The sequence below is a fragment of the Marmota flaviventris genome, chromosome 3, assembly GCF_047511675.1.
Source record: "Marmota flaviventris isolate mMarFla1 chromosome 3, mMarFla1.hap1, whole genome shotgun sequence".
NCBI lineage: Eukaryota > Metazoa > Chordata > Mammalia > Rodentia > Sciuridae > Marmota > Marmota flaviventris.
Genome location: NC_092500.1, coordinates 36,210,346 through 36,225,081, shown reverse-complemented (window position 1 = coordinate 36,225,081; position 14,736 = coordinate 36,210,346). Strand labels below are relative to the sequence as shown.

Sequence of the window (14,736 nt, the reverse complement as noted above, 5' to 3'; positions counted from 1 at the left end):
TGATCCTTGTGCCTCAGTTTCTTGAAAGGCTAGGATTACAGACAGCCATGAGCCACCATGCCCGGCTACTTTTTGTTTTTTATTTTGAGACAGACACTTGATTATTTGCCCAGGGTGGCCTCAAAGTTGCAGTCCTCCTGCCTCTTCCTCCAGAGTCACTGTGATTACAGGTATTCACCATTTTACCCTGCTTATCAGCTGCTTTAAACAGCCATATCCTAATAACCTGAGAACCTGAATCCTTTAGTTGCCTCCTAATAATGTCATGGTTGAGGAGCTTGACAATATTAGTAGAATCCCCCAAGCAGCTGGCAGAATACTGCTAATTTACCTAGATTTTTCAAAAATCTGTTGATGTTTTAGACATCAATAAAATTAAGGTTTATTAAGTACTCCTAGTGATTCTTGCAGAGGGGAATACAAAGGAGAGCATATAGTACAAACTTGACATTGGACGGGTCTTCATGTATGCCTCATGAGTTTTTTCTTTTGTCTGAAACAAGGACATAAATGAACATTCTGTGGGAAGAGCTGAAATGATTTCCCTACTGTTTCCTATGTGCATCATAAATGCCTTCTGATTAGTAGTCAATAAAGACTATTTAATAATAGAAGCAAAGTCCTAGAGTGAAAATTAATTTTCATGGTCAGATGACATATATAATAAATCTACTTATTTTTTTGTTTGATTAGAATATAATTAATCCTACTTCTAGTTTAGGAAATTAGGTCTTCCAAAGTAAATGTTTTTTTCAGACATTAAACCACTAAAGAATTTGATGACTTTAAAAACTAATAGTCCTTTTTTGGGGGGGAAGACCTTTTTGAAATTTGAATTATTATTTTAAAGACATTTCATCTAATGGATTCTCCAGTTTCTCTTTTGATCTTTATCTGCCTTATTAATTGAATGCCCATAAAGATGAATATTAATAGTAGCTTTACTTTCTATGCTTGGTATCTATTGGTTGATCTTGCTTCAAAGTAACTGACTTCTTTGTAGTATTAAGTTACTCTAATTTCCTACCTCCGTGCCTTGTATTTTCCTCTGGAGAAAACCCTTCCAGGGCATGACCTAATGAATTCTGGTTCAAATTTCCAAATGAATCTGAACCAAAGTGATTCTGTAATTTGGTGGAGGGAACCTTCATTAAATACCCCAGTGAGTGAATTTTTACTGTTTCATACCAGACTAAAGAACTTTTCTTGACGTATTGAAATTGAACTTTAACATTTATGAGAATATAAATTGCAGCAGCACATTGTAACATGTCATGGGTGCAATGCAGCCTTAGGTCAAGGGTTTTTACTTTCTTTAAAACTTCCATTAAAAATAGCAGTGTTTCTAATTATTTTTCCTTTAAAAATTAGAAAAATGTGTCCTGCTCTCCAGAGAGATGTTATCTTCAGTTATTCCCATAATTTATATGGTTGCTTGGGGTATGTATTTATGGTTTTTATTTGGCTTGACCAAAGTACAAATTCAACTTTATAGGTATGGCTAGTTAGCCTTTTCTTTTAAAACATCAATGTGGTTTTCTAATTGACTAAGTTAATTTTGGTTTTCTCATCTTTATTCATGACTCACCTCTGTCATCTTGTCACAAAAGCTTAAGACACATCAGCTTTAAGAGAACATTACTCCATATTACATGTAGGACCTACAACCATTTACTACTCTTGTCAAATCATAATTATGCCATGTGTGCATCTGTAATTGATTTGGCATTTTCCTGTAGCATTTCTTCAATACCTTTCAAATATGGTCACAAGATTCCAGCTCCACATGTATAAGGTCCTTTGATCTTATACTCTACTGTCTTTGAAGAAGTATCTAATGATACATGATGGTATGATCATAAAACATTCTATTTTGTTTTCAGTGGTGCTGGAGTTTGAACCTAGGACACCCTATGTCCCCCTGCCCTTTAAAAAATTTTTTTGAGACAGAGTCTTACCAAGTTGCTCAGGCTGGCATCAAATTTACGGTCCTCCTGCCTCTGCCTCCCAAGTAGATGGGATTATAGGAAGGCACTCCTGTATCCATCTTATTTTATGTTTTGAAGACTAAGTAACTGGGTTTGTCAACATCTGACATTTTATTTCTTCTGTTAATAAATTGGCAGAACCTAGTTTTTTTTCCTGTGAATTACAAGAATAGGTAGTAAACAGATTTATCTGTAAAATTCAGTGTGCATCTTATTTGTATAAATCAGCTTTGCCACTCATGTGATATCTGTCTTATCACTTATGTGATATTTGTTCAAATAGCTGACCCAGCTGTTTGAAGGCTAAGGGAATTTAATTTACTGAAAGCTGGAAGGCTTGAAGCAACAGGAAATAAGGTAGCCCCAATGGTCAAGGGAGTGTGATATTGTAGCAATCCTTTATAGGGAGAGTCTGGCCAGGACACAACCACATTGCTTCTACAATGTCAGTGAATTATGGCCATCCTTTCATCTTTCTGTCAGTCAGGAATTAAAATTCCAAGTGAGAACGTTCAATTATCTGAGATTAGGTCATGTTGCCCACTCTAGTGGCCAAAGAGCAAAGAGAGGGATAATCTGGCTTTTTTTTTTTTTTTTTTTGGTGGGGGATAAGGGAGACCATACAAAATGCAAAGGTTCCCCTGAGATAGTGACTTTTCTAGATAGAATGAACAAAATTTTTTTAAACTTGCAAATGTTCACTATTTCCATAAAAAGCTCAACTAAATATTAATTTTAACAACTCACTTTTTTAAAAAGAAGATTTTTCTGAGACATCATGTTGAGATTGGTGTCTCAACATTATGTGGTTAAGCTAAGAAAATTATAACTTTTCTATTTGCTAGTATGTAAATTTAAAATACCGATACCTACTGAATAGGATTGTGTTGAGATACTATTTACAATGCTTTAAACATAAAAACACATTCATTGCAAGCACTCAGTTTTCTATATGGGTGACTTACTCTTTAATTGGTGTGATTGTAATTTTTTAAAGTTAATATTTTTTTGCATGATGATTCTGTTCACCTATCTGCAATTTTAAAATACAAAGATGTAATTTTTTTTTCCCTTACAGACAGGCAAGCCTGAATGAAGCAGCAGAGAAGTATTATGATCTGGCAGCCAGGCTGAGGCCTAATGTAAGTACATTTCTAATGAGAAGCATTATTCAGAGGCACAGTCTCAATGAATATAGTTTTGGGATTTCGATGCATCATGATACTAGGGTTTTGTCCTAATCTCCTATTTTGAATGCCAATGATACAGCTAGTCCAACAAAGAAATCTATTAGTCTCAAGCTTCTTCCCCGACTCCAGAGGTAAAATTGATGTTTTCTAGCTGTGTAAAGAACTATAAATTTTTATCATTTGCATACAGGCTTTAGTTTTTCTAAATACTTTACATTTGGATGACTTTTAAAATTCTTTGAAAAGTTTTTTTTTTTAAATTTTTGATGTGGTATTAAATACCTATTATTTAATTCTCAGCTACAGATAGATCTTGAAGCATGTATCTTTTTGACTTTATAATACCCATTTCTGAGAACTGCTTTTCAACTTTATCAAAAAATGTTCTCATTGCAAGTTTTCCTTGAGTAGTCACACTTCTATAACATAAAATGGATATAAATTAGATCATTACTATTGAAATAGAGTAGCTATTTCTGAGAAAATAAGAATGAGTTTTGTATCCATCTTCTAAACATTGTTTTTGCAGCACCTCACTGAATTCTAGCCCATTGTTTTTATTCTCATATGCATTCTGCCTCCCTCTGCAATGCTAAAAATTTCTGCCCTGCTCTCCAGATATAGACCATATATCAAGAAATGTAATTTTAAAACAGGAATGAAAGTACTAGTGTGAGGTGAGTACAAATAATGGGATCAGTTTCATTTCGCTATAGTAGCTCATCTATTGGGCAAACGTCTGTAAAGTGCCTATTTTGTGACTGGATGCAGAGATTTCATATTGTACTCCACAAGACCACACAGTGTAGCAGAGAAGACCCAATGTCATCAACTAATTGAAATACAGTGATATAATGTGGCAGTTTCTCTAGAGGCTGTACAGTCCTCTGGGAGCACAGAAGTGGAGGATTGATGTAGCTAAAAGAGACTAACATGGGAAGTGGGGGTTTTTTTGTTCGTTTTGTTTTTTTTTTGAAAGAAAAAGTAATGTAATAAGTCTTCCTTGCCTATCACATGGTTCATGGCAGAGACCTGTGTAACAAAAAACAGATTAACATACACATTTGTTTAATCAAAGTTTTACATGTCTCAGAAATGAAGACACAAAGAAACAAGGAAATCTGTGTTTTTGTTTTTGTTTTTTATGGCTGATTGTGTAGAAGTACAATTGGAGAACAAATTGGTAACCTGTTATGATAATTAATTGGAAGAAGCTTAGTAAGGCCTATGTGCTCAGATTCTTTGATGTGTCCCTGTGTCTTCAGAGAGAAGGAAGTTAATGAAGCTCTTATGACTATGTCAGGGGAGAAAATGGGGAGGTCACAGAGTGGGCCTCTTAATTTCTTTTAAGTGCTCAGTATTGCAAGACACCATGTTTTGCAATGACTCTTCTGATTCCCTTCACATTAATTGTGTGATGCTTCAAAAACTGATAAATTCTTTACAACGAAGAAAATAATTTAATAATCCCAATGGTAAGAACAATGATGGCTTAAATGTTTTAAGCATTTATTATATTATGATTCACATTTCTAGGTTCTATTGTTCTTTTCTTCCCATATTTTTTTACTGGTGCATTATACATACTGGTGGGATTTGTTGTTATATATTTCTACATGCAACAGTATCATTTAGCCAATATCACTCCTTAGCTCTTTCCCCTCCCTTGTCATTCCCACCCCTTGGTCCCTTTTCTCTACTGATCTTCCTTTAATTTTCATGAGATCCCCATCTTTCTTTTCCTTTTTCTTCTCTAGCTTCTGCCAATTAGAGAAAACATACAACCCTTAACCTTCTGAGTTTGATTTATTTCACTTAACATAAGGGCTTTAGTTGCATCCATTTTCCTGTAACTGACATAATCTCATTTTTCTTTATGGCTGACATTGTTAGGTTCTAACTCTTGAGTTTTTTCATCCCTTTCTCACAATTCCCATTGGGCAGAAGGTTAGAGAAGTTAAGGATTCACACGGCATCATAATTAAGTGGAATCATGTTGTAATCAAGACCATGGTGCGTATATAAGGGAAAGCTTTATTGAAAAATTGTGGCTATATATTTAAGATGAAATATAAGCGGAAGTCTGGGAAATAAAAATCACCTTACTTATTTAGTAAACATTTACTGAGTCTCAGGCCTTATTATAGACATGGATATACAGGAGTGAAAATAATGGGCAAGAGTGCCTGACTGTTAGGAACTTTTAAATTGTTCCTAGCCTAAGCAGATAAATGAAGGTTACAGTATGTCAGACAGAGATAAGTGCTTGGTTAAAAAAGGAAAGAAAATGAAGCAATGTAAAGAAGTTAGGAAACACAGAAGGGATGGCCTTGTAAATGCCTAACTTGGGCATCTTTGTGCACTCTTTCTAAGAAAAGAATTGATTTTACAGTCTTAAACTTGTTATTGTATTTCATAGAAGGCAGGGATCAGGGTTTTCTTTATTTTTTCTTTTTACACTGATTAATAATTCCTGTATATTAATCATAATACAGGAATTTAATTCAACTTTTATTCATTTTGTGCCATTTGAGGGTTACTTTTATTTTGTTAAGTGGTTGGCCAGACGGGGGTCTTCAGCACAACATCATGGAATAGCGAGAGAAAAGAACTAAGTTATCTGACCTATACTAGAAATGAAAAAGATACTCGGGCACTGCAAATCAAGCCTGACTGTTGAGATTATTTATTCTAAATGACTGGACAAATGATGAAATCAATATTTAATCTCCAACTCAAAGCTATTTTGGGCCCCCAAAATGTTGATTCATAAACATGCTCAAACTTTTGAAAATATATTTATTCAAATGATATTTTCCTTATCTAGTTCTGGATTTTATTAGTCTAGTTAAGTAAGGTTTCACTGAGGCAAGAATGATAAAATATAAACCATAGTAATAATCTAAATTGAAACAATGAGACCTATTTAATAGGCTATGATTTATTAGGAGTTTTGCATTTAATCTAAATTAAAGCACCCACCTAACATCAACTTGCTGTTTACTACCTTTGTTCATAAAGAACAATTCTTTGCAGGCTGGGGGTGTGGCTCAGTGGTAGAACGCTTGCCTAGCATGTGTGAGGCACTGGGTTCGATCCTCAGCACCACATTAAAAAAAAAAAAAAATGGGCGTTATTGTGTCCACCTACAACTAAAACAAATTTTTTAAAAAAATTAACAGAATATTCTTTATTGTTTATATGCTTTAACTGAATACAATTTAGTTACCTGCTTATGAGAGCATAGCAAACAGACCTCAATTTCCATTCTCTATTTAAGTAGTTCCACTGCCATTTGCATTTTTCACGTCTACATGGTAATCTAATTTTACTCTTATTTTTAACAAAGAATATTCTTACATTTTTAAGAATATCCCTGCAACTGCCATGATTAGGAACTGTGTAGGGGGACTCTGAGAATCTTTTAGCCATATAATTAGGTCAGGTTACGACTGCACAAAATAAAATATGTATACAACTGCTTATTAATGTCATGTTTTCAAAGATTGTTGATTTTCTCTGGGATATAGTTCTTTCCTAATAAAATAAAGTTGTTTCCTTAATGAATTTGTTTTTTTACAAAAACCATGTGGTTCTACATAAATTAGTTTTAAAATTGTTGACCTTTTGATTATTTTACACACAAGGTATTTCAAAGATCAAATGCAAAAATGATGGAAGAACTCTAAATTATCAGACATGATGTAAGTTTTAGACTATGGTCTTGTATCTTCTTCAGAAGTGTTTAGTCTCTTACCATTTACTGAAATGCATAGTTAGAGAATTGTGTGTTGATTTTCAGTATATAATCCAGGTATTACTTCAAAAATGGCAGATACCAATTTTTAAATCTTATTTAGTTGATCTTGGGGGTGGTTTCTCCAAAATTAGACCTCATATTATGTGAAAAGATGTTTCTATAACAAGAAAACTTTACCAAAATTCATTTTGTTTTTCTAGCTTTAGTTTTTCACTTCTCTAAGTAAATTAGTCTTTCTGTGGAGTTATTTTAAAAAGACATCAATCTTCTCTGCCTTCTCACCCACTTTTGCACTTCAAAAAATGCTGACTCTTGAGGACTGTAGGAACATGAGAATGGAACTGCTTTGTTCTTCCTGTGGGAACTAAGCCAAATTCTGCATTAACTTATGGATTTGAATTTTCTTAAATAGGAAAATTTTATGTAGTACAAAGTCTCCTGCTTTTACTTTTTATCAACTCTGGAGTCAAGAGAAATATAATGACCAATGATCAGATCTTATATTCTTGTGGATATGATTGTTTTTAGTCTGAGCTCATTTCTACTTATTTTTTTTGTTTTAAACAAGTTCCACCTTTGTATGTAAGACTCTGCCAAGTGCAATACAATTTCAGAGTTATGAAAAATTAACTCTGGCCTTGAGAAATATACAAGCTAATGTGGAAAAATAGGGGAGGAGAGAATATGTGAATCCCAGTCCTCATGTGTCAGGGCAGTAAATAATGCTGTCTAATCAAGGCTTCCTGAGAGATAGAAGCTGGTGCTAGCAAAGTGTACTGGAGAAATCACTTGCAGCTGGATTGATCTGAAAAAGCACCAAGTCAGAGTTGGCAAGCTGAAAACAGCTTGAAACAATAGAATGTTTATAGGTGAAGAATCTAGCAAGAGGAGAAAGGAGGGAATCCTGGCAGGTAGGTGCACAGACATAAATAAAGGTAGAGGAAGGATAGGGGAAGATAGACCTGAAAATTAACATAAAGCCAGAGCAAAGACATCATCATAAAGATTAGGAGTTTGTATTCCAGAATTTTGTTAAACAGGAAGACATGATGAAAGCAGAAATTTAGGATGGCCATTATGTGATGCATTTTGTGAAAAATGGGTGTTGTGTTCAGGGAAGTAGAGTTTGGAGATAATGAGTTGAAAAAACAAGAAAAATAAATAGAAGGTCCCAGTCATAATAAGGGCATAATGTTGTAGACACTGAGATATAGGAATGAGGGAGTAGAAAAGAACATACAAGAAAAAAATAAGCAGTAGAATATTTAATAAGATGTGACTAGGAAAATGAATTAGCCACAATGAATAGCCAAAAATTTTTAATCTAGATTAACTTAGGAAAAAAATACATAAACAGACATAGGGTCATCAGAGAGGTATGCTTGTTTCAAGAGAAAAATCTTAAGTTTGGACTTAGTAAATTCAGCATGAGAAGTAGCTATTCTAGTTTTCTGGGGGACATTCCTATGAAATAAGCATTTGGGAAAATATGCATAGGTAAGGGTAGAGATGTGGCAATTGTTTGCAGAAAGGAGGTACCAGCAAAATGAAGTAAGGTCATCAAAGGAGCAGTGCACAAAAGTTTTTCTGACCCCTGGGAATTTCTACATTGGGAAAACAGGCTAAGGAAGACAACCAAGACAGGGACAGGACATAGAAATCAAAGTTGGTGAATAGTGAACGCTACTGCTAACAGGCAATAGGAGGACTGAAAATATTCATGGATTTTAGAGAATAAGTTTACATTAATAGCCTTCAAGAGTGTATTTTCACAGTAGTGGTGCGAGAAGTTTTCAAGGTGTAAAGGAAATGGAGGACTGGTAATGAGGAGTATAAAACTTATTCTGTAAAGAATTTTGAAGCTAAATGAAAAAGAACGGACCATACCAAAAAGTTAAGTGTGAACTTACAACATACAAAAGAGGGTTGTTGGCTTTTTTTTCTGTATTTTTTATTAAATTTTTTATTTATTCGAATTTGTTATATACAATGGCAGAACACAATTCATTTCATCTTAAACATATAGAGCACGATTTTTCAAGTAGCTGATTGTACACAAAGTATTTTCACATCATTTGCATCTTCATACATGTACTTAGGGTAATGATGTCTAACTCATTCCACCATCATTCCTACCCCTTCGCCCCCTCTCTCTCCTCCCTCCCCTTTGCTCTGTATAAAGTTCCTCCATTCCTCCCATGCTTCCCTGCCCCCCATCACCATTATGAGTCAGTATCCCCATATCAAAGAAAACATTTGGCTTTTGGTTTTTTGGAATTGGCTTACTTCACTTAGCATTATATTCTCCAACTCCATCCATTTACCTGCAAATGTCATGATTTTATTCTCTTTTAATGCTGAATAATGTTCCATTGCGTATATATACCAAAGTTTCCCTATCCATTCCTCTACTGAAGGGCATCTGGGTTGGTTCCACAATTTAGCTGTTGTGAATTGTGCTGCTGTAAACACTGATATGGCTGTGTCCCTATGGTATGCTGTTTTAAAGTCCTTTGGGTGTAAGCCACGGAGTGGCGTAGCTGGGTTAAATGGTGGTTCCATTCCAAGTTCTCCAGGGTATCTCCATACTGCTTTCCATGTTGTCTGTACCAATTTGCAGTCCCACCAGCAATATATGAGTTTGCCTTTTTCCCCACATCCTCGCCAACACTTATTGTTTGTATTCTTGATAGCTGCCATTCTGACTGGAGTGAGATGAAATCTTAGAGTAGTTTTCATTTGCATTTCTCTAATAGCTAGAAAGATGTTGAACATTTTTTCATATGTTCATTGATTTATTATATTTCCTCTTCTGAGAAGTGTCTGTTCAACTTCTTAGACCATTTATTGATTGGGTTATTTGGGTTTTTTTGTTTGTTTGTTTTGGTGCTTAGCTTTTTGAGTTCTTTATGTACCCTAGTGATTAGTACTCTATATGATGTGTGAGGGTTAAAAATTTGCTCCCGGGGCTGGGATGTGGCTCAAGCGGTAGCGCGCTCGCCTGGCATGCATGCAGCCCAGGTTCAATCCTCAGCACCACATACAAACAAAGATGTTGTGTCCGCGAAAACTAAAAAATAAATATTAAAAATTCTTTCTCTCTCTCTCTCTTTAAAAAAAAAATTTTTTGCTCCCAATATGTAGGCTCTCTATTCACCTCACTTATTGTTTCTTTTGTTGAGAAGGAGCTTTCTAGTTTAATCCATTCCATTTATTGATTCTTGGTTTTAATTCTTGCACTATAGGAGTCTTATTAAGAAAGTTGGGGCCTAATCCAACCTGATGGATATTTGGGCCTAATTTTTCTTCCATTAGGTGCAAGGTCTCTGGTTTAATTCCTAAGTTCTTGATCCACTTTGAGTTGAGTTTTGTGCATGGTGAGAGATAGGGGGTTAATTTCATTTTGTTACATGTAGATTTTCAGTTTTCCCAGCACCATTTTTGGAAGAGGCTATCTTTTCTCCAATGTACGTTTTTGGCGCCTTTGTCTAATATAACTGTAGTTATGTGGGTTAGTCTCCATGTCCTCTGTTTTGTACCATTGGTCTATAGGTCTATTTTGGTGCCAGTATCATGCTGTTTTTTTTTTCCATTTTTGCTCTGTAGTATAGTTTAAGGTCTGGTATAGTGATGCCACCATCTTTACTCTTCTTGCTAAGGATTGCTTTAGCTATTCTGGGTGTCTTATTTTTCCATATGAATTTCATGATTGCTTTTTCTATTTCTATGAGGAATGTTATTGGGATTTTGATTGGGATTGCATTGAATCTGTACAGTGCTTTTGGTAATATGGTCATTTTTACAATATTATTTCTGCCTATCCAAGAACAAGGTAAATGTTTCTATCTTCTAAGGTCTTCTTTAATTTCTTTATTTAGCATGCTATAGTTTTCATTGTAGAGGTCTTTCACCTCTTTCCTTGAGTTTATTCCCAAGTATACATATATTTTTGAGGCTATTGTAAATGGGATGGTTTTCCTAGTTTCTCTTTTTGAGGATTTGTCCACTAACATATAGAAATGACTTTGATTTATGAGTGTTGATTTTATATCCATCTATTTTGCTAAATTCATTTATTAGTTCTAGGAGATTTCTGTTGGAATTTTTTGTATCTTCTAACTATAGAGTCATATGTGCAAATGATGGATACACAGCTGAGTTCTACAAGATCTTTAAAGAAGAACTAACACCAATACTTCTCAAACTATTTCATGAAATAGAAAAAGAGGGAACACTTCCAAACACATTCTATGAGACCAATATCACCCTGATTCCAAAACCAGACAAAGGCACATCAAAGAAAGAAAACTTCAGACCAGTATCTCTAATGAATATAGGTGCAAAAATTCTCAATAAAATTCTGACAAATCAAATACAAAACATATCAAAAAGATAGTGCACCATAATCAAGTAGGTTATCCCAGGGATGCAAGGTTGGTTCAATATATGGAAATCAATAAATGTAATTCATCACATCAATAGACTCAAAGACAAAAATCATATGATCATCTCAATTGATGCAAAGAAAGCATTTGATAAAATACAGCATCACTTCATGTTCAAAATGCTAGAAAAACTAGGCATATCAGGAACATACCTTAACATTTTAAAGGATATCTGTGCTAAACCCCAGGCCAATGCTAAATCCCAGGCCAACATCATTCTAAATGGAGAAAAATTGAAAGCATTCCCTCTAAAAATTGGAACAAGACAGGCATGCCCTCTTTCACCACTTCTATTTAACATAGTTCTTGAAACTCTAGCCAAAGCAATCAGACCGATGAAAGAAATTAAAGGGATACGGATAAGAAAAGAAGAACTCAAAAGAGGGTTGTGAAAGAGAGTGTATATTTGAGTATGAGATTTAAAATATGTCCTACTAGAGGGTGAGGAGGAGGCAAAATACTAAAGATCTTAAAGGATCACTCTCTCCTAGGGACTGACTATGAAAATATAGGATGGGACAGACCTGGGTATGGAAGGGAAGAAAGCTTAAGTTATAAGGGATTAGAACTCAGGGTAAATTACTTTAGGTTTCATCATTTGCATATTTGCTAATCCCAAGAAAATAACAGAATTTGAAGGTAGAAACATGTGGGCCGCTCTTAGGTGCACAGTGGGTGATACTTCATACAACCTTGTCACATCTGTGTGTGATAGGCAAATGCCAGTTAAGGTACATTCTTGTGAGACCCATAATCAGCAACTGGTCATCTCTAAATGAATCACTAGTAGATTAATTCTAGTTTTGACTCAGCACTTTTACATGCTAGATGTTTTATTTATACCTTGTATTTCATATTTGTACAACATTTTATAAATGTTCTGCATGTGTGTTCATTATATATGAATTACAGGGGAATGTATTCTCAGGATTATTCAATAGAAAACTGCATGTGTGCATTTTACCTTTCCCAAGCACTCACAATATAAATTATTTCAGATATTTATTATATAATCAAAGTCAATGTTGTCTATTTGGGCTCTATAGTGATGATTATATTTTAAAATCAAAATGAGAAATATGGGAAGATAATTTAAATAATTGAGCTTACTATGACAAAGCCCAGCTGTGTTATAAAATAATCCACCTATTCTACAATATTTTACTTACAATTTGAATTATATACCTTTTGGTAAATATGATTGTGGGGAAATGGCCATGGAAAAGAAATAATCACTAAGATTAGAATCTGGGGTGGAGTGGGAGAGATTGAGAATTAATGTATTTGAGCTATTCTAATGGAAGAAATAATAATATTCCAAGTATATAGTTGTTTTCTGATGGGAAATGTATTTCTAAGTCCTAATTAGAACAAGAGATCATGAAATTAAGTTACAGCATTGCTTCATGCTCAAAATGCTAGAAAAACTAGGCATATCAGGACAGGTTCAGATTTGACCATATAAGGTATCTAGCGGGGGTCAGATTTTGAGATTATTATTTTGTTAGACAAAAAAAATGACAGGGTTAATAATAATTTGTCCAGTGAGTAGTTAAGACACATTTCATATAAATGGGAGAGGACCCATATGGTTCTCCCAAAACTCTGAATGAGCTTTGTGACATGGGAAAACTATAGACCCATGACTTTTACGCATTATTAATATATACCTTCCAATATCACCAGATTGACTGGATGAGTAAAACATGTTCTAATATTGCACATATATTTCCATTTCACTCCTTTTTTCCCCTCAGTTTCTTGTATTTTGTAGTTAGAAAATGGAGTTAGGTAAGTTGTTGAACCCGGAAAATAATAAGTCACAATCACAAGAGAAATTGTTATTAGTTTTTCACTGTATTGTATCTGGTTTTATTAAATTGGCCCAGAGATATTATTGAAGTAACACCTTTGATCTTAAGTTTATTCACACTCATCCAAATTTATAGACTAAACTCTTGCTTTCTTTTGGTATATAAATAGCCTTCCTTGTACATAGATCATGTATATAATCAGTAGGAATCAAACATCTTATTCTATTCTTTTTCAGCAATATAGATGCTCCACTCCTCAGCTTTAGTTGTGAAAGCATCAACTTTAGTCTCATCCCACCTGTATATACCTTCAAACTCCTTTCAACCATAGAGCTCTTTTTCAATTTATTCAGATACAGTACTTTTTTTTCTGACAAGTTTCCCAGTCTGGTTTCTGGTACATTCACTTTTCTTTGTTTACATTTTTGTAACTTTGTGTTAGACAGAATGAAACAAAATGTATTTCTGAAGTGGTTACTGTTTTTCTTCTGTTTGATTTTTCTAAGCCTCATGCTGGGAAGACAGGGTTAATACAACCCACTTGTTGACTAATTGCTGGTGTGGGCTAGTTGCAGAAATAGTCTGGCTGAACTAAGTTGAATTTACAATTCTTCCATCCTTGGGGTATTATCATGCATCACAATCCACATGCAATCATTTTTAAAACAATAGTGTTTAAAAAATGTCTGTGCACTAGTGTGTATGGGGAGTGGGGTATATATTCACATCAGAAAAGACCAGAAGGTCTAAGAAATGAGCAGGAATTTAAGTGGCTCTTGGTTATAAGGAAAATCAACTTGTGTATGGTAGTTTTAAGAACATCAGAACCTTTGGGGAACTTCACTTAATTATATTTTTCTAAGCATGTTTATTTTTACTCATATTTCTTTGTGGGAGTATCCTTTGTAAGGAGATGTAGCTATAATTGTTTGAATTGTAGGACCACACACTAAAATTACAGTTTCTTCTCCAGAAAAACTCATTTCCTGGTTTCTTTGAGAATGCAGTTCTACCCACACTGGCCCCCATTCCCACCTGGGAGGGTGGGCTCATGGCTGCCACCTGCAGAGAGCAGTTCTCCCCCACCCCCATATCCCCTATATGCATTCTTCAGAATGCCATAGTTAGCCTCCTCTGCCTCTCTTATCTTTATAGGCATTCATGTTTCTGATCCTTGGTCTTATGGAGCTTTGTTTTATTCAAAACATATTAACAGTAACAAAAAGCTGCCTGTGAGTGTAGTCTTCATTCCTCCCTAGCGTTCCACCCCTCTTCTGTTTCCAGGAAGTTTGTATGTTTGTCACTTGTCAGTCTGTCTTTTGTCACAGGGACCTCTGTCCATGAATTAAGGGAGAAAGAAGACATACTTTTCCTTTCCTGCTGTAGCTAACTAGCAGAGTGAGGGGGTGAGTGGATAGAAAATTACCAGAAGACACCAAGGGTAAGGGGCTCTTGCTAAACTGACTTAACAGGGCTTTTGCTGAAAGCAGGCCAGGTGATCAGATCTCAAGGGTAGGATAAGAAATGTGACCAGATACT

At 34.8% G+C, this 14,736-nt stretch overlaps 1 protein-coding gene across 2 annotated transcripts in view; it reads left to right on the top strand.

Annotated features, from left to right (window-relative positions):
- Nucleotides 1-14,736, top strand: part of Tmtc2 (transmembrane O-mannosyltransferase targeting cadherins 2) — a 391,166-nt gene that overhangs the window by 333,001 nt on the left and 43,429 nt on the right. For both annotated transcript variants that reach the window (XM_027919857.2, XM_027919916.3), the window contains one exon: nt 3,067-3,130. In XM_027919857.2, the coding sequence (XP_027775658.2) occupies nt 3,067-3,130 (64 nt within the window). The remainder of the gene's footprint in view (nt 1-3,066; nt 3,131-14,736) is intronic.